This window comes from Syngnathus acus, chromosome 22, assembly GCF_901709675.1.
Source record: "Syngnathus acus chromosome 22, fSynAcu1.2, whole genome shotgun sequence".
Taxonomy (NCBI): domain Eukaryota; kingdom Metazoa; phylum Chordata; class Actinopteri; order Syngnathiformes; family Syngnathidae; genus Syngnathus; species Syngnathus acus.
In genome coordinates, this window is record NC_051106.1 from 4,109,298 (window position 1) to 4,129,098 (window position 19,801).

At 43.3% G+C, this 19,801-nt stretch overlaps 3 protein-coding genes across 3 annotated transcripts; 2 read left to right on the top strand and 1 right to left on the bottom strand.

The window, feature by feature from the left end:
* The first annotated feature begins 530 nt into the window (after nucleotides 1-530).
* Nucleotides 531-7,402, top strand: pcnx4 (pecanex 4). The gene is made up of 11 exons (XM_037241608.1): nucleotides 531-672; nucleotides 1,278-2,063; nucleotides 2,143-2,322; nucleotides 2,461-3,002; nucleotides 3,100-3,200; nucleotides 3,372-3,494; nucleotides 3,799-4,159; nucleotides 4,574-4,677; nucleotides 5,213-6,318; nucleotides 6,390-6,576; nucleotides 6,651-7,402. Exons 2-11 carry the CDS (start codon nucleotides 1,366-1,368, stop codon nucleotides 6,900-6,902), a joined length of 3,654 nt encoding a protein of 1,217 aa, XP_037097503.1. The 5' UTR covers nucleotides 531-672; nucleotides 1,278-1,365; the 3' UTR covers nucleotides 6,903-7,402.
* Nucleotides 7,045-9,605, bottom strand: dhrs7 (dehydrogenase/reductase (SDR family) member 7). The gene is made up of 7 exons (XM_037241609.1): nucleotides 9,359-9,605; nucleotides 9,081-9,233; nucleotides 8,819-8,925; nucleotides 8,497-8,736; nucleotides 8,284-8,406; nucleotides 7,992-8,207; nucleotides 7,045-7,493 (listed from the first exon to the last, which is right to left on the bottom strand). The coding sequence occupies exons 1-7, from the start codon at nucleotides 9,486-9,488 to the stop codon at nucleotides 7,452-7,454; spliced, it is 1,011 nt and encodes a 336-aa protein (XP_037097504.1). The 5' UTR covers nucleotides 9,489-9,605; the 3' UTR covers nucleotides 7,045-7,451.
* Nucleotides 9,606-10,345: 740 nt separating this feature from the next.
* ppm1aa (protein phosphatase, Mg2+/Mn2+ dependent, 1Aa) lies at nucleotides 10,346-18,108 on the top strand. The gene is made up of 6 exons (XM_037240867.1): nucleotides 10,346-10,742; nucleotides 12,014-12,867; nucleotides 12,950-13,067; nucleotides 14,342-14,453; nucleotides 14,543-14,600; nucleotides 17,317-18,108. Exons 2-6 carry the CDS (start codon nucleotides 12,031-12,033, stop codon nucleotides 17,344-17,346), a joined length of 1,155 nt encoding a protein of 384 aa, XP_037096762.1. The 5' UTR covers nucleotides 10,346-10,742; nucleotides 12,014-12,030; the 3' UTR covers nucleotides 17,347-18,108.
* The last annotated feature ends 1,693 nt before the right edge of the window (nucleotides 18,109-19,801 follow it).

The following is a 19,801-nucleotide window of genomic DNA, read 5'->3' on the forward strand; positions in this document are numbered from 1 at the left end:
GTGGTAATTATGTTTATTTCATGTAAAATCTACTTTTGGGCAAGGGCGGGGTCCACCCTGGACTGGTCGCCAGTCAATCGCAGGGCACATATTGATGAAAATAATTCATTTTTGCAGTTTTGAAGGTGGAAAAATACAGTCTCCTGTGGGAAAGGAAAAAAGCAAGCACGTGGAAGACAAGCTCATCGGAAGGCCAAAGCCAAGATTCAAACACGGAACCTCTCAACTTCAAGGCAGAGATGCTGAACACTAGGACACCATTGCTTTTTTGTTGTTGACATGAGTAGGTAAAATAATTGATTGAAATTCCCCTTAAAATTGTATATTTCGCAAAACTCATACAGGAGACAACATGATAGACTTTTTGCACAGATTTATGTTCCACACACACACAGTCATTACTTTTTATCAGTATAAAAACATCCGCTGATGCGGCGGTGGACGTGTAAGAGGCGGGGCTATGTGCGCTAATATCCAATCAGAGAGCTAGAAGCATCCTTACCTTCACGCTCATTGGCTCGTAGCTTGTGCGTGCATTATTGTCGGTGTTGCTTGGCTTTGTTACGCTAGGCTAGCGGCTAATTCTCAGGATATCCGCAATTTTGTCGACATTATCACCAATTCTGCTGAGTACCACATAAAGTTTCGCTTCGGTGGATTTTTAGGTTCACGGTAAGATTAACATCGCACTTGCGACATTGTAACTCGACAGTTCGCCGCAATATATGTCAGTAACATCAAGCTACTGCTCAGCGTTTGTGGAGGCTGGCTAAGAAGAAAGCTAACAAAACAGACTAGGAAACACACAAAGGAGACAGAAATCAATCAGCTTTGTTTAAAAGAAGTTTTGTCTAAATGCTTGTTGCTAACTTTGTTTGGACACGTTGACGCATCTGTACCTCTGTTGCTGGTGTGTTGTGTTTACCAATTCCGTGTCTGTTGCTATCCAGATTACATCAGTTTTCTAACCTTTAATGAGCAAAAGTGCATAAGAACATGACATCATCAAACAAAAAATGTCACATACTTAAACAATAACGAATACACAGGATAATCTTACCCTTTGTTAAGACCAAGAAACCCTTTTTTATGCCATTAGGGACATAATTCTCTTGCACTACTAATTTGTATCATTACAAAAATATGCTTTTACAATACTGTAAAATTGTCCAGCTCTAGTTTAACCATGCTACAGATGATGAGCGATTGCAAGTTGGTCTGGAAAATATCTCCTGCGATTAACAGATGATTGTACCTATGTGTCCTTTGTCTCGAAGGTGTGAATCATCGCCGCCTCCTAACACGGGAAAGATGACTGGAAATGCTTTTTCGTCTGCATGGAGATGACCTACCGCCCTTTCGGGAATGGTCAGAATGGGGCCAGATGTGCCCCTTCTCAATGAGTACAAGCAGGAGTTCTTCTGGAAGCGCTTCCCCCAAACGGTGTTGGGGGGCCCGCGCTTCAAGTTGGGCTACTGCGCTCCGCCGTACGTCTACGTCAATCAGGCCGTCCTTTTCCTGACACCATGGCTTTTCGGAGGCGTTGGCACACTCCTCTGCCAGTTGCAGCTTCTCCAGGAGCTGCACGCTGCCGTGCTCTCCGGCGCGCTGATGTTTGCAGCGGCGGCTGGCGTCCAGGCTGTGGCGTTGTATGCCGGACGACGGAGCGGTGACGTGGAGAGACTCGGGGCGCCCAACACTCTAGTGGATGAAGAGGAAATGGAGTTTACTCACTGCGTCAGCCCAGAGACGGTCCGCTTCATTGCCCCCGGGAAGAGATTTGGGCTGAATGTGATTGTGCATACGGTACTGGCTGGGCTGCTTTGTGGTTTTGGTACATGGTACGTCCTCCTTGGCAGACTGACCGCTCTGTACGGCAGCATAGGTGTGTCGCTAGTCGTCTTTGTTCTAAGTTGGGTGACTGTGTGCATAGCGGAGTATTCCCTGGTTGTGAATACAGCCACAGAGACTGCTACTTTCCAGGCGCAGGACACTTATGAGATTACCCCACTCACCCGACCCCTCTACATTTTCATTTTCATTGTTGTGGACTTGACTGACAGGTACGTAACCTGGACGAGCTAATTGCATTGACTCCGTCGCATTCATTCGTGACATTTTATTGGACTTGATTGTTTTTAGGTTCTCTGGCCCAGTTCCAGAGCTCCAACTTGCCAGCCAGGTTCTTCATGTTCTTTTCCTCTTCCTACCTCTGCTGTGGGCACTGGGAATACTACCGCCCCTGGATGCCTTGTTCCTCTGGGGCATGGAGCAGGTGCTTGTGTTTGGATTAGGAGGCTCCCCCATGTCCAGTAACTTCAGGTTTGTCTTGAAATGTGATGTGTCGTACCGAGTTATTGATAGCACGGTTACAGTAATTGTAAAACTTCAAACAGCCAAGGCGGTAGTTATCATCGCCTTTACTTACCTCTGTGTGTTTTTATGTGCGCTCCCCCATAGGTTGCTTTTGATGTTTGCCGTTTCTTCTGGCGTCGCTGTGTCCAACTATTTCATCCCATCGACGCTGGGAGTCGTCCTCTTCTCCACAGCGATGGGATTCCTATTGAGCTTGGACCTCAGCCAGGTCGGCGCCCTCTGCCATGCTCCCAGGCCCGAGTGCAAGGACTACGGCCTGCGCAGAGGCAGGTCAACGCCGCGGCCTCTTTCCAACACCTTTGGCTGGAAACTGGGCTGCAGGGAGGTGTTATTGTATGCAAGCCTCTTGTTGGCCGCCTTGGCAGAAGCTGGCCTGTTGCATCACTTTGACAATGCGCCTCAGTCGCACAGTTTTGTCAAGGGGCCCCAAGCTCCTGTCAGCTACCTCCTCCTGGTCCTCTTCTCCCTCTGCTGGCTTCTCCGAGAGATCCAGGGGGCCTATGTGTGTGCCGGCTTATTCCTCAATCCGGTGTACCCCAAAGGGATGTCCAGCGTGCAGACGTACAAACAGAAGAATAGAGGCTTATTCATTGCAGCGGCCATCAGAAGAGTCCTCCTTTATCTTGGTGAGCTCATATGTCTTGCATCCACTGTTCTCCAAAGTGCAACTAGGGAATGAACAGCACTGTGTGTGTGTAACCATTTATATGTGTGTGTTCACAGTGTCTCCATTTGCATTGATTGCTTTCCTGTCAATGGACAAATCCCTGCAGCAGCTCCATGGGGTTCCTCTCAGTGTGGGCTTCACAAGAGCCTTCAGAGTGGTAGGCGCACAAAAACAATAGAATCTTTCTTCCTTTATTGACGTTTTTCCCCATTTCGAATGATATGTTGCTCAAAGGAAAAGTGTAAAGAATTCCATTTCTTCCACACAAAGCAATTTCTGTTTGCTTCAGTACGTCTGATCGACATATTTGCTGCGTGGTCGCTTGCAGGCATGGCAGAGCTCAGAGGACGCATTACTGCAAGTGGTCGTGGTCATCATTGTGCGTCTTGCAGCTGGAAACAACAGGCTGCCTGGCTGGGACAGCCTCGGCACTGGGATTCAACTTCTACTGGTGAGGACAAAATATTTTTTACGACTTGGTACAACTAATACTAGTGGTGGGTGGATTTGGCCTTGAAATAAATTTGTAAAACAAAAATGTCTATTGTCTTAGATTAAAAATGACCTTTTGTAAATGTGAAAAGTTGTTCAGTTAGCAAATGCTTAAATACATTTCAACAAAGTTTTTTTTTTTCTTCTTAATTTTGACACCAATATTTTCCCCTGAAAATAAATACCAGCTCTAAATAATTACTGTAGATAACTAAGAAGAGCGATCACTGTACACCTCCACTGATCGTATGCTATCTCCATAGGTTGGCCTCCTGATGGATCGACTGACCCAGTTCTTGGCCAAGTTAAAGTTCACCCTCACTGTGTTGGTGACATCGTGGACCGAGAAGAAGCAGCGGCGTCAGTCAGCCGGGACCCTCCTGGCACTCAACGCCTCCCTCTGCCCGCTGCTGTTGGCGGTGGTGACCCTGTCTGCCCTACTCTCCGCCCCCCTGCTCCCCCTCTTCACGCTACCCATCTTCCTGGTGGGCTTCCCCAGGCCTCAGCGCAGTTGGCCGGGGCCCGTAGGTACCGCCTGCCCGTGCCCGGACTCCATCTTCTACCAGCAAATGAGCGGAAGTCTTGCTTCTGCCCTGAAGACGGCCTTTGCAAGAGGCTCTCTGGGTTAGTTCTCATACATGCCTCCTATTTAAGGAGAAAAGAAAACATCCAATGAATTATTCATTGTTGACATTTGCTCAGTGAGTGCCAGAAAATGTTTTAGAAACACAGGTTTGACTGACAATTAAGTTATTATCAGTTGGAGTGCATTTTATAAAATGCAAAAAGACGTGCTCAGGGTAAGTGCTGTTTTTGTCCAAGTTGGACATTTAGCCTTTTGACTATGACTAAAATGACTATCGTAACAGGTACTCTGCACAAAGGAATTGAAATGTAATGATCATTTGCTATTTGCGATGATTCAAATATTTTTGCTACCTTATTAAGTACAAAAATACATAGACTAAGTGTCTGTTGTGGCTTGGCTTTTGGTTCCTTGCTTTGTTCAATTGTGTTGATGGTCTCCCCTTCTCGCAGGTTCTTTAGCACCAGGCACTCACTTTCTTGGCCGCTTTCAGGACCGCATGGTTTGGATCATGATTTTGGAGAGAGGATATGGCTACTGCACCGTCAATATTAAGGTACACTTTCTGCTTTGTTTGGATCTCTGATACAGTTAGATCGAGAATACTTTTACAAAATAATACACTAACACAAGTGAACTTTGAAATAAAAGTGTAGCCTTGCGGGGTTGAATATTAAGCACTTTGTCAAAAATATGACATTAACCAGGAAGCATTACCACTATGCCGAGTACTTCTATTTTCAAGGGCTTGAAAGTGTTTGGACAAGGTGACATCATTGAAACTCATCATTTTTGAAAATATGTTAAAAAATGTTTTCAATAAGTAATGAGTGCTTGAAGTCTATGAGTGATGCAACATTTTTTTGCCCACCCTTTCTCTGAAGTCATTTTCCGACCTTCTGAAGCCAGAGATTTAATATTCTTTTGGTGACCAAGTCAGTGGACTGATTGCAGAGCCTGCTTTTCGCTTAGTAAAGCTGAATGATTATGATGGTTTTGTTTTACTACCTTCACATGATTTAAACATATTTGAAGATACACCAAAAAAAAGCAAGCATAACATGTATACCAAATGACATTTGTTTTCTCAGGGTTTGGAGCTCCAGGAGACATCATGCCACACGGTAGAAGCACGTAGGGTGGATGAGGTTTTCGAGGCCGCGTTCGAGCGACCGGAGCGTCTCGGTTTGACCCAGGGTTTGAACCTGCACTGGGCCAACTCTCTCACACCTTGCGCAGCTCTGGCGGTGCGCGTCTACTCGGACGCCCGCAACGTCCTCTCGGGCATCATTGACTCGCACGACAACCTGAGGAAGCTTCAGGATGACTTTCTGAAAGCCTTGGTGTGGCTGCTCCTGCGTTATTGTGTAAAGAAACATAAAGGTTCTCTGTGGAGCTGCGACGAAGGGACGGGAATCGGCGGTCGAAAGTCGCAATCTTCCCAGCAGGCACAGACTGCGTGCAGCCAACCGCCCGAGGCTATCGTGGTGGAATCCAAGGTGTCTTCCCTAAGATTCAGGCAGGACAGCTCCAGCATGACATCGTTCGGCGACTGGTCGGATGAGGATGACCTTTTTGGACCTCAACCGGCCAGGCGGACGGTTGCCTTGGTAACAGCGGAAGCCCAGTCTGGACACACAATGCTGCAGACAGGAGCTTCTCTTCCGGGGTCTGTCGAGATGGACAGTCTGTTTGAAAACATGGCACTCTCTGCCCTGCAGCCATTACAGCCTTTGGGACTGGGCATCGGGATGCCAGCGGTCGACAAAGGTCACAACCCGGAGATCTTCAAAGAGAGTCCCGGCTCGCTGCGCCAGCTGACGTTCAGCTGCCCCCAGTCCGAGGTATTCAACTTACCGACGGGCTGGAGGACGGCGCCGTTGTTACCGAGCAGGCTGCTGCAGCTCAGGCCGTTATTCCCCGAGGACTGGTTCAGGTTTGCCCTGAGCCGGTTCGGACCTGTTGTGCAGAGCGACACCTCCGAGGACATGACCAAAGCTCTGAAGGAAGACGAAACCTTGAAGGACCTCCACGCCCAGGTGGCACTTTCATGTCTCGTGGCTCTCGGCGCCGAGTCGGCCTTCACCAGCCCCAGTTACATCTACAGACTTTACTGTGGAGACGTACCGTGGACGGAGGGCCTCGAGTGGCTCTCCACCAGCAAAGAACTTTATCAGCTCGCACTGAGGGCTTTCAGGTAAGAAGAAAAAAAAAAAGCCTGCTGTTTATTTTCTTCCCGTCATCATTCTGTTGTATGATTTGCATCAGGTTTAGTTTCAAGCTCCTGTTTGATCAAGCCAGTCTCGGGCCTATGGAGTCCCCTGAGGATATGTTCAGTGCCTTGGAGGAATATGAAAGGGACTGGTACATTGGATTGGTGTCTGAGAAAGGCTGGCATGACAGTGTCCTTCAGGAGAAGCCATTTCTCTTCTCATTAGGTCATGACCTCTCTATGGTAAGCACACAGCTTCCTCATTACTGCCGTGACACTATGCAAGTCATTCGAGTTGCGATTGTTGTCATCCACAGGGTACGTACACTGGGCGAGTACTGTCCTTGCAAGAGCAGTTGGTGCAGGTGGGACGACTGAACGGGGAGGGGGTGCGAGGCCAGTGGGCCAACCTGTCCTGGGAGCTCCTGTACGCCACTAATGACGATGAGGAGCGCTACAGCATCCAGGCTCACCCCTTCATGTTGAGGAACCTGACTGTCCAGGCGGCAGACCCGCCTCTGGGGTACCCCATTTACTCATCAGCACCCCTTCACTTCCCTTGCCTCTGACAACAGAGATAGGTTGCTTTTTTTTCCTTTTCACTCCACCACAAGGTTTCATGTCTTACCAATGAGGAAGCAAGAAGATACAGCAGGGATCCTTTTAAACCAGAATGACGGAACGTTGACAATTTGGTTGGTTTTTTTAAATATTTGCATTTATTTATCATGGTGCTTTAGTCCAGTACCACGGAGAAAGACGGATCAAGATAGAAAACTCACATTAGGACTGACACATCAGCTAATTTACAACAGATACATGACACAGGACTCTTAAAATGTTGATTCATTACACCATTCAAATAATGACCCCACCTTTTCTGCTTAAAAAGGGAAACAGAATTATTTTGTCAAGAGATCAAGGATGTGCCTTTGGTATATCATGCTGTACGCGTTGAGTGCAATTTATTTGTTTACAGTTCACTTGTTTACAAAATATTTCAACAATCATCATAGTCCTGTACATATTGCTCATTTTTATATGTATATAATAAAACGACTTGCAAGAAGCTGATCGTTCACTGCACACAAAAAGGATCGCTGTACAGAAGCCATTTTTTATGAGCTCTTCGGCTTGGTGAAGTAGGCCAAGTCTGCATCCTGGAGAAGACAAATAAGACTCAAGGTCAATACATACAAAGAGTCCCAAAACTGTATTCATTGTTTGATTGGCACATTACTTGTATATTTTAGTTTGCTACAACTATGTGTAAACATATATGAACGTGTATGAACATCTGCCCAGCAGAGGCCACCAGACACTCTGGCCAATCAGTGTGTAGTTGGCAGGAGGTTGGGGAGGTGTCGTCCACCTTTTTGAAGAGAATTAGCTATAAAGGCCTATTCTAAGAATTTCTGTTCCTGCCGAGAAAAAATGATCCATTCTTGGTTTTGATCATACAAGGTCACCTGTAAAAACTGAAACAGCGCACAGGAGCAGCAAGCTAATCCTTTCATGATTTTCAGGTCTTTTAACACAAGTAAACAGACTCAGATTTTGAGGCGTACAGGGCATTAGATTTAAGGGGATAAGGGAAATATTTAGCTAGGTTCAAAAAGAGACAGAGTCAACATAATGTTGATATTGTATACTCTTACCAGCCCAGACTTGAAATTTTGTACCCTTCTCTTGCTCAGGATGTTTGTGATGAACCAAGCGAAGGTGGGGGCGTACTGCCAGGCATAGTAGAAAGCCAGGAAGGGTTGCTGCGCAATCCACATTTCCTTGACATCATTGGCAATTCCCGCCAGTATTAAAGACACACAGCGACTAGTGGGCATCTTGTGCCCCTGGTCAGCAGATGAAGCCACACCCTGAACAATGCACACTAGTTAGTAGAATAAAAAAAAAAAAACAAATCCCGATATATATATATATATTTTTTTTTACCTTGTGCAAATCTTCAGTGAAGGCATTTTGTGTTATGAATGATTGCACAGGTCCTGGACACACTGTGCTGATGAGTATCTTTGGGTAGTCATTGAGCTCAGTTCGAAGGGAATTAAAAAAACCCTGAAGAAAAAAAAAAAAAAGAGGTAGATAACAGCCTTGTTTTTCAACCTCCATGGACAATGTAAAATGTGACGTGTGTGTAAAGGTCACCTGAAGAGCATGTTTGCTGGCAGCATATCCCGACGCCAGAGGCGCCCCGGCGAGGCCCAGCACGCTGCTGATGGTCACGATGGCGCCGGTGCCGCGCTGCGTCATGTGAGGTAACACCTGCTTGGTGAGGGACACGGTACCCAGGTAGTTGAGCTCCATCAAAGCATTGAAAACGTCGACACTCGTTTCCAAGAACAAAGAACGCTGGCTTCGGCCTCCATTGTTTATCAGGATGTCAATCTGGAAGGCGACAGGTGTAGTGTAAAGACAACTGGGAGAAGGCATGACAGAATTAAATTAAAAAGAAAAATAGTGGTCCTACATGTCCAAAGTATTCAATTACAGCTTGGGTTTTGGCCTCATGGGTGGTCCTCTCCAACAAATCCAGCGGAAGAACAAGAATATCCTCATCCTTCAGGCACGAGGACTCTGGATGATGACAAAGAACGTAAATCTTGGTGGGGTTGTCACATTATCACTGGAACTAGCGATGATTTAAAATAATCTACCATTTCACCCCCTCCACCACAGAAATCAGATTTTAAGCTAAATATTGGTCAAATTTAGCAGGGGGTTCATCTCACCTAAGCATAGCCGTTTCACCCTCCTCAGCTCATCCTCACGGCGAGCAGACAGAATGAGGCGTGAGCCACACCGAGCCAGCTGATAGGCGAGTTCCTCTCCGATGCCACTGGATGCACCAGTGACCCACACCACCTGACCCTTCAACTTCACTTCTGTTTTAAAAAACAACCAAAAATACTCATGAACACGTCACAGGGCAATATTATGACTTTATTGGATTTTAAAACGCACAAATGACACAACCCGTCAAACAATGCGACCAAGTCGGTGTTCTCACCTGACTTGCGTCCGAGCAAACTTGCCCACAGTAACGTCAAGTCTGCATCCGCAAAAAAGAATGCCAGCAAGTGAATGACTATATAAACTAATATGAAGTACCACAGCGCAGATATAAGACAGCAATCCATTGCAACAGACGTACTAGCGGTGCAGTTAATAAATAGCGTTGTTTTAGCTCGGCTGTTAATCCGCTCTGACTTCCTGCACAAGTTTAAACATTATACAAGTTTACGGCCGTGAACGGATATTGCGCCACTTCCGGTTGTTCAGAGACGCTACTTGATCTCAGTTGCGATTCTGCTACCAATATTTTGAATATTAAATTGCCTACATGCGAAATTCAATATGCTATTAATTAAATGCTTTGTACGTATTTTACATCATCTAATATTTTTATAACGAATAATTTCCATATTTGATACATAACTTGAATTCATATACAGATTAGGTCAAAAGTAGGAATACTCATACAGTTTTACTTATTTTTTTTACAATTATAGTAAATTCACAAAACGTCCTCATTCACCATTGCAACACCAAATAACAGTATGGTGCCGTGCGTGCGACGTTAAGCATTTATTCCTGTGTCCATCCCCATCAAAGACATCACAGACACAAAAAAAGCACATAAAGACTATTTGGAGCTGGAAACTGCATGCTCAACATCGCAGTTTTGTCAAACTGCAGAGGAAGCAAAAGCAAAATATTTGTCTTCTTTCCTCCCATCCCAATTCCTCCTTCCTTGAATGTGTTTTCCTTCCAAACGTTTCCCTCGCTTTTTCATTATTTCAAAATATTGTACCGAATTTGCATTTACTGTATGAAACGTTTATTACAGTGTCAATGGCGCTCCAAAAAAAAAAAGCGTTTCAATGGATGCAAATCCGGCTGAGCCGATGCGGCTGGTAGCCTACGCGCTGAGTGAGCGTGTCTTCGGTGTTCAGGGATGATGTCATGTTTTCGAAGGCAACCTGCAACATCCGGGTCTTCGCCGAGTGTTGTACTCACCAACAGCTAACGGTAGCTAGCAAGCTGTCAAGCTGTCAAGTGGAGAGGCTGGGGCAGACGTTTCAGCTTCCCCCTGGCTTGGCTTCACAAATCCAAACAAAAACGCTAATATATCCTCGTGATCGCCTGCTGAGAGAATGTAACGCATCAAGGTCGTACCCATAGAGAAACCTCCGCTCTAGCGCCATTTCTATGCATTGGGTCTTGTGTGACGATTGCTCTTTGCTAGTCGGCTAACCAACCCGAAGCCTGAGCCCAGCCAGAGACCACTTTCGTCGCTGGAAGTGAGATTTCCCATCATTTGCGACCGGTAGCTTCGAGCTTTGGTCACTGCCTCGGCATCTGTTGCTGTCAACCACTATTTTAGACATTCGGTAAGTCATTAAATATCTCTCGTTGAGCCGGTAACTCGAACGTTTGGCTAAAGCTAGCCTCGTTAGCAAGGCCGAGAGCTCTCCTTGCCTCGCGCTATGGTAGCATACTTAGCACAAGTTAGCTGTGCGGGACAAGGGTCAAGGCCCGCAAGTCAGTGAGGTTGCTTGTTTATTTGCTTCGCGATCTTAGACGCGCTACGTAATTGACGCACGCCATTCATCAATCTGCAATTGTTTTACACTACAGTAGTCTCAGTAGTTTCATAATTGCAACGAGCGCACCATAACTGTAATGTTGGTGACGTGATATCTGCCGTAATCGCAGTTATCGACTGGCCAGAGCGTTAGCTCTGCATGCTAGTAACGGACGAATGCTTCGTCTACTTTTAAATGGACTTTCTAACGTGCTGTGTTGGTCACGAAAAAGGTCCGAGATATGTTACGTTGTTTTATTCCAAATTTGATTCGCAGAGTAAAGCCGTTGCAGCACTTTCCAAGTTGAACCTGGCCAGGCAGCGGTGAAAGGGCGTTTCAATTTAGTCCACACTAACAGTGTGCCTAATATGTAGCCAAAATATGTACACAGGCCTTCTATTTTTAGAGCAGTGCATGCAGTCTGAATTCCGAGTTGCTAGTCAATGGAAACAAATACGTTTAGATATTGAAAGAGATTTTTGTTTCTCAAGCAACATCATTCCTTATTGGAAAATATAATATGCATCTGCTGTTTTGGCACCATAAACACACAAGTAACATTCACTCATGTGATATGTATTTGATTTTTTTTTCCATGCAAAGTGAACAGTACAATTTGGATTTATTTTTTTCAAATGTGACCCATGCTTCTTTCAAATGTGAATATATGTTTGGCGCTGCCAAGGAGACAAGTCTTGGGTTAGACTACCCACGATCGTCTTCTGCAAAGTTGTGAAGCGTGACTGACTTTTCTATTTGATTTTAGAATCAAAAATTAAGTGGTAAGAGTAATAGTTCTGCCACACAGATGTGTTAATACCATATGTCTCCACGAAAAGACACATTTCAGGAACGATCGTTGAGCACGTCAGAGCTTAAGAGCACCTTGGTACAAGTCATCAAATAGACTAGCATTTCAAGTCTGTGCCATTTTATTGGTAAATTTGTCCACCACTGTACAAAATAGTGACCCTCCTGTTCCAAAGTCCAAATACTTTCAGATGAGATACTGCTACCTCTCGACACCATGCTGCTCGATTTGAAAATCAAAACACATGCCATATGTCTTCCCACAGGTTTCAAGAGGGACACAATGGGGGCGTTTCTGGACAAACCAAAGATGGAAAAGTACAATTCCCATGGTGAGGGTAACAGCCTGCGCTTTGGGCTAAGTAGTATGCAGGGCTGGCGAGTAGAGATGGAAGACGCACACACGGCAGTAATAGGCTTGCCTCATGGTCTCGACCCCTGGTCGTTTTTTGCTGTATATGATGGCCACGCCGGCTCTCAGGTAGCCAAGTACTGCTGCGAGCACCTGTTGGAACATATCACCAGCAACTCAGACTTCCAGAGTGCTCTGCAAGAGGATGGCTCAGTGGAAAGCGTGAAGAACGGCATCCGCACAGGTTTCTTGGAGATCGATGATCACATGCGAAGTATCTCGGAGAAAAAGCACGGCGTGGACCGCAGCGGCTCCACCGCGGTGGCCGTGATGATATCACCGAGCCACGTCTACTTTATTAACTGTGGCGATTCGCGGGGACTCCTGAGCCGTGGGGGCGCCGTGCACTTCTTCACGCAGGATCACAAACCCAGCAACCCTCTGGAGAAGGAGAGGATCCTGAACGCCGGTGGCTCGGTCATGATACAGCGAGTTAACGGCTCCCTGGCCGTGTCGCGGGCCCTCGGAGATTTCGACTACAAGTGTGTGCATGGGAAAGGCCCGACAGAGCAGCTAGTCTCTCCCGAGCCTGAAGTTTATGCAATCGAGAGATGCGAAGGAGATGATGAATTTATTATTCTTGCTTGTGATGGCATCTGGGATGTCATGGCCAATGAAGAACTCTGCGACTTTGTCCGGTCAAGGCTAGAAGTCACGGATGATCTTGAAAGAGTCAGCAATGAAATTGTTGACACTTGCCTGTACAAGGTATGCCATGTTGACCACAGATACACCCTGTTTGTTCTTGCATTGAGTCTCATCTTTCTGGCCTTTTGTCTTTCTATTACAGGGGAGTCGGGACAATATGAGTGTTGTTTTAATCTGTTTCCCTGGAGCTCCAAAGGTTTCTCCAGAAGCAGTTAAACGAGAGGCTGAGTTGGACAAGTATCTGGAGTCAAGAGTAGAAGGTGAGCACAAGAAAGAAGGAAATGAATGTGCAGGGCAAATTACTTGGTGGATGAAAACACGTTTTGGTGTATGAAATTAACTTGTGCTTCAGTTGCAATGTCAACTTAAACATTGTTCCTTTCTATTTATACTTTGGATTGAGTGCAGTTAAGACATATTCAAATTTCATTTAGCCTGAAGCCCTCAGTTCTTCAGTTCTTCCCTGGAAACACTTGTAAATAGGAGACAATTCTTTGCAATATTGTTGGTACCAATTTAAAATTGTTCCCAGGTATCTTAATGTCTCTGAAATGCATTTGTCAAAATACTCCACAAATCATACATTATAGTATACTTTACACCCATTTTTCTAGCCTCACTGAACTTAGCCTGTTATGACTGGGCAGTTGAGCACCCCCCCCCCCCCCCCCCCCCCTTGTAAATAGTTGAACAAATGTGCCGGCAGCAGTATGTCTGAGTATCCTTTTATCGCTCTGAATGTGTGCTCCACCCTTTGTGTTCAAATGTTAGTTTTCTAAAACTCACTATTGATGACGATCAACTGTTCTGTCAATAGTGTTTTCCATTGTTTACTTTAGCCTTAGGAAGTAGCCATGGTTTTTAAATGAACGACTTGTGATTCTCTGTTTTCTATTTCGTGTGACGGTAACCTTGAACTGGGAGTGTTGAGTCACTTGTATCTCAAAGCTGATATCCTGCTGCTAAATCTAGGTGTAATTTTTGGGGCTTGTTGAAATGCCACCCCCAAAATAGCCCACCATTAGTTGTCATGGTAACACAAGTTGAAAAAAACCTGCTTGGTTTCATCAACTGAGAGGGTAAAAGAATAATTGGTAACTTATAATCTTCAGGCTAGTGTTACTGACAATTTCTTAAGACCTTTTAAATGTCTACTTAATTTGAGCTTGAGTCCAGATTGTTGAATTAGTTGAATTGTAATCAACCTAAACTAGCTGCCAACTTAATATTATATGTAAAATAGGCTATGTCTGCGTTTTAAAGAATGACGTATATCTTGTGCACACAAGTTAATATTCGTCAGCTTTAGCTGTTTATTAATCATTAGCAATTCGTTTGTTTCGGGGACTAAATGGGAAAAAAATTGAAGGAATGCTACTTTGAGAGATTTTCTGGTCCAATGTGATACGGTCCACAAACCAGTCGTATTAGACCTAAATTGTCTTAAATCATTTGTTACCTTTAATTTGCAAATATTTAAATTTGACTTCCCTCCGTGTCCAGAAGCTTACTTGCGATTTGTTTTTTCCATCAGACATCCTCAAAAAGCAGGGAGAGGAAGGCGTACCAGACCTGGTCCATGTTATGAGGACGTTAGCGTCAGAGAGCATCCCCAACCTCCCTCCCGGAGGAGAGCTTGCAAGCAAGTAGGTGACCTTTTATGCTTAGAATAAACATGAGGCTTCACTCATTATTTGTTTTCCATGATTTATTATTATTATTTTTTCCTCTACAGACGAAGTGTTATTGAAGCGGTATACAACAAACTCAACCCCTACCGAAGCGATGACACAGTAAGTATCCCAGTTTGTCCCCCCAAAACTCTTTTAACACATTGAGGCTTTGACTTTGGTTGACGTACGCATGACCTTTGACGCGAGGTCGTAGACATTAACCAACTTTGTGCATGTTAAGTCACCCTTTTTTTTCCATCGTGTTGATAATAGATGTGAAATGTAAAATATTACCTGGAGATCAATATTACGATAACTGTCTCATGTACAAACCTAGAAAATCGTCATGTTAATTGCTTATATTTACAATGTTCAATATGTAAAAAAGTGCAATAATCCCTAAAGCAGATTGAAGAGCAAATACGTGAAATGCATTTGCGCATGCAGGTGGCACCTTTATGGTCGATCACTCGGATGCCGGTCGACTTCAATGTTTCAACTTTTAAAATCTCATCTGAGACGAGATCAGTTATTTTTCGAATCATTTGGTCTTGTGCGATTCGGACTACATCTTTATTCATTGCTCCTTCCAGTAAAATATCATAACAGCTATAGTCACATGATGAAATTCAGTTTTTCTCAAGATGTTCAATAGTTGTCAAGTTATAGGCATATTTTTCCTGATTTGAGAAAGCGACACTTGAAAACGATAAGTTGTAACAGAGGCATTGCAAAGATGTTACTTTGTTGAATGAATGACACAAATTTTGCCTCTTGTATTTGATATGAACATTGAGTGATGAAATCAAGTCCAAAGTCCTTGTTTACATTTTGCGCAGATATTGTCTTTATGCTAAGGAGGTGCATTGAGTCTCAGTAGCTGCATAGCATAGTAGTTCAAGTGAAGACTGAAGATTGTTTGGGTGACCCCAAACTTTTGAACGGTAGTGTATATATTTATTTAGATAATTATTTATAGATTATATATATAATCTTCTGTGTAAAAAATCTTATAATATATATGTATACTTATATTCATAGATTATATATAATCTTATACAAATATAAGATATAATTTATAATATTTAATTCATAATATTTTATTATAATAATATTTACACTACCGTTCAAAAGTTTGGGGTCACCCAAACAATTTTGTGACCCCAAACTTTTGAACGGTAGTGTACCTACCGAGCTCGACTCAACAAAGTATACTTCTCAATTTTCTCCTTTTTCCCCCCCAGACCTCTCATAATTGTGCCCCAATTTATTTTATTTGCTTATGTTTCTCTCTGTCCTGGGTGGTCGATAAACAATATTTGATTCCATATCACCGTGTGGTGATGACATTTCAATTCAAGCAGGGTCGGCCTCTTTGTGTTTGAAGCAAATGTAATGTCCTTGCTTGAAAATAACAACACTTTTATCCAAGTATATCAAGTGAACTTTATATTTGCTGATTTCCACAGTTGTTTGGTGTAGAAGGCAGCTCAATGATTAAAAAGTGCACTTTTTTGGAATTGGGTTTTTCATCTAATTTGAGCAAACCGATCCCTTTGTGGTCCTTATTCAGTTTGATATTTGAAACAAACGAGGAGTGCAAAGTGCACTGGTAACTTGAAGGTCTTAATTTTCACAGAGACGCTCAAGGTTTAAAACATAAAGCACCGTGCTGGTTTCTAAAGCAGAGTGGATGGATTGATTGCTTGGCCCTGCCTTGGATTTAAGAGAACTTTGCAAAAACCCATTTTTTGTTGGCTCTGTAGTTGGTTTCAATCTCAGAACTCACCATCTTGTCATCATGCTTCTCGAGGAAAAGCTTTGAACCTACCCACATTACATTTTCCGCAAACAGCTCCTTGCCATAAAATGTGATAGTAGCCAAGTATTTAACATTGAGTGCCGCTTAAAGCGCTAATGTTCCACTCGTCCTTCCTTTTTTTTTGTCTCATGTACACACGCATCTCAACATTCCATGATTATTTATTATTATTAACTCAAGTTAAAGTTGAAAATTATTTTGTCTTTGGTTAATTAAATATAATAGGAAAAAAAAATCTAATAGATAAACCAGCCTTTGGCACGTGTCTCTCGGCAAAATGATTGTCTTCACTTTCAAGTAACGCTGTGGTTTACATGCCATTCATCGTTTATTATTGTCGCTTAAGGCATGTAGTATACCGAGCAGCAAGGACAGACATCTGCAGTCGGTACTTCCATTCATCATCATTCATAAAAAAAAAAAAATAGTGGTGAGACTTGATTACAAAAAATCATCTAATGGGAGGCTTGATAATTAATCCCAATTAATTTAATTTCAATTTAACACGCTATGTTTTTTAATTTGAATAGCTTTTGCTCAGCAAGAACCACATTTATGAATAAAATATTAATTTTCCATCACGTTATTACGTACTGTACATAAACAGACTTCTACAATTTTCACAGGAATATCTTCTTTGAGAACTTGGAGGCATATTTTTACTGCAAAATAATGATTTCAAATGCTAGCATTGGTCACCAATGTGGTGTTTCTGTGCAGCTGGTAGCCCTCAAGGGCCAATTAATAGATAATATAATATAATCGATTGAATAGTTGTTTCAAAAAATATTTCATAGCTTTGCTGGTTGTTAGACTTAAGCAAATGAATCAGTACAGTACATTTCTTATTCAAAATTGTTCTCCCCCGGTAAAAGAAAAAGTTGGTGCCTTGTCGCAGATAAAGATTTCTTTTCTGGATCTTTATTTGTATATATATTTTTTTTCTATGTGAATATTGATGGAATTGAGACTCGAGTCTGAAGGGTGTTGTCCTTCCTCTCCCCTCTTGTCAAGGACTCTGCGTCCACAGATGACATGTGGTAACACAGCGTGGCACCACTAACACAGCATAGCGTTTACAAACCACCATCCTCTCAAGACCCACAGCAGCTCAGCCCAGCTCAGCAGTCTCTCCTGCCGTCACTCTGAGCTTTTGGTTTCTAAGAAGGGAATTTCATGGGAGGAGGAGAAGAGGAAGAGGAGTTGCATGCACACAAACGTGGAGATAGTGCAGCGCCAGTCCACTCTGGAGTTCAGGATCCCCCACCCAGCATCTTTGCCGCCCCCCCACACCCTTTTCTGTTCACCCATCCTAATCTTCCCTCTAAAATCAAACATAACAAATGAGTCCACACGGCTTTTTTTTTTTTTTTTTGGTTCAATAATCAGCTTATGTGGTAGGGTTTTTTTTTTCTGTTGTCGTTGCTGTAATTAATTTGATTCACATTTCCTTGTGTGCGTTTGTATATTTCTGTTTTTGTGAAGTGCAATTGTCCTGTACAAACAGCCTGTATTTAATGCAGCTTGATTAAGTTAAAAAAAAAAAAAATTAAATGAAATGAAAAAGAGAACCTTTTTATGCACTATCTGCCTTTTCCTGCTCTTCTGGAATTTTAACCCATTTCTACATAGTGTTGATTACTGCTTGTCCTCCAGACACGATGCCTCCACGCTTTTACTTTTCCTCGCTCCTCAGTTAGTCTATGCTCCTTTAAGAAACGGGTAAATTGTATAGTTGACAGCACAGTAAGCTCTATATCAAAACCATTTACACCCTAAGTATCCCCACCCTGTGTGCTTTTGAGAAAAAGAAAACAAAAAAAAAACTTGTATTTTATTTTTGTATGTGTTTTTCTGTACATGCTCCAATAATAACAGCAAGGTGTCATTTTAAAACAAAAGCCACCTGTCTGACTCGATATTTGCAAGCGGGTGCTTGTGTGTGTACCTGCAAGCGTATCCTTGTAATTGCCACCCGCTTCACACACACACACACACACACACACACACACACACACACACACACACACACACACACACACACACACACACACACACACACACACACACACACACACACACACACACACACACACACACACACACACACACACACCACACACACGCACACACACACACACACACACACACACGCACGCGCACACACACACACACACCAGGCTGCTTTTTTGGGAGGGGGGACTTACCAAGCTACAGTCTGCCCTTTCCATATCACATTCATATTCACAGAGTGTGCATGCTCTTGTTGAACAATTGACATTTATATAGCCAAGTTTTATTGCAGTCCCAAGGACAAAGTGGGTCTGTTTCGTAGTTGTCTTTCATAAGTCTTACAGTGGTTTGATTATTTTTTTTTTCCCCCACATTTCTCATCACGTTTTTTCAGCCTTGTGTGTGTGTGCGCGCGCAATCGTGCGTGCAAGCTATTCTTTCTATATTTTGTGTGGCACAACCTTTGACATTGCAACCTTTTAAATTGTGGACGTTTTTCCTTGTGTGGAAGATTTGACTGGTCCACACAATTTGGGGGGGGGGGGGGGGGGCTTGGACGAACTCAGGCGTGTTTTGTCCCTCTAACAATGATTTGGTATTTTAAAGATATTCTAATTGGACTGACACTTGAGCACTGACCATGTGACCACATAGGATCAACTAAATACTTTAAAAGCTGTCATTTTTATTTTTTTCTTCTTATTTGTGGGGGAGGAGGGCATTCATACCAAGAACAAATCCGTTGATTGTAAAGTGTCGTCCTGGTTGTGTACAGCACCATTTTTTTGTTTCCTTGGGGGTTTTGCTGTGTGCCCAAACCGACACGAGCCAGACAGGCTGCACAGTCCAGTTTGCTGCTAGCGCCAATGATTTGTGTGTGTGTTCACTTCATGTAAACCCCCCAAAACCTCCTCCCCAACCCCCCCTTCTTCGTCACTGTTTCTACTCACAAGGCAGATACATTTCTTCAAGAGGAAAGGTTTTTCTTGCTCCATTATTTTCTGCTATTATATGGTCTAAAATTGCATTGTGGAAATTAATGTATGTATATATTTTTGACTTTTAACATCCAAGTAATAAATAAGTTGTTTGAGTTAGATTTTCTTTTCTTTTCACCATGGACAAAATGGGATTCTGTTTTGACTTGGGGGTCCTTTAGGTTTGTTTGTAAAGCTACTATTGACATCCTTGCTTTCGTAAGTTCAGTTTTCTCTCAGTTATAATATAATAGTAAGATACTAAAAAAAATCTCTATTTTTTTCAAATGACAATCCTAACTTTAGCTTGCTTGCCGACTCGGTTCCTTCCTGAGCCACTTTCTAACCTGCTGTGGTGGCTAAATGTCCAAAATGCCCATGACGTGTTAAAGTTGATTAAAATCTCACCTTACTTTTTTTAACCACTGGTGGTGCTGTAGAGTCTATATTGAAGCAGCTACGTAGCTTAGCATTGTGTGCATAAATGTAAACTAACACACAGGGTACAA

Coding starts and splice junctions, on each gene's coding strand:
- pcnx4 (XM_037241608.1), top strand. CDS start 1,366: ATGGTCAGAATGGGGCCAGATGTGCCCCTTCTCAATGAGTACAAGCAG. Junction 2,064..2,142: donor GTTGTGGACTTGACTGACAG/GTACGTAACCTG, acceptor GATTGTTTTTAG/GTTCTCTGGCCCAGTTCCAG. Junction 6,577..6,650: donor TAGGTCATGACCTCTCTATG/GTAAGCACACAG, acceptor TGTCATCCACAG/GGTACGTACACTGGGCGAGT.
- dhrs7 (XM_037241609.1), bottom strand. CDS start 9,488: ATGGATTGCTGTCTTATATCTGCGCTGTGGTACTTCATATTAGTTTAT. Junction 8,737..8,818: donor TAATTGAATACTTTGGACAT/GTAGGACCACTA, acceptor GTCGCCTTCCAG/ATTGACATCCTGATAAACAA. Junction 8,208..8,283: donor TCACTGAAGATTTGCACAAG/GTAAAAAAAAAT, acceptor TGCATTGTTCAG/GGTGTGGCTTCATCTGCTGA.
- ppm1aa (XM_037240867.1), top strand. CDS start 12,031: ATGGGGGCGTTTCTGGACAAACCAAAGATGGAAAAGTACAATTCCCAT. Junction 12,868..12,949: donor TTGACACTTGCCTGTACAAG/GTATGCCATGTT, acceptor TTTCTATTACAG/GGGAGTCGGGACAATATGAG. Junction 14,601..17,316: donor CCTACCGAAGCGATGACACA/GTAAGTATCCCA, acceptor CCTCTTGTCAAG/GACTCTGCGTCCACAGATGA.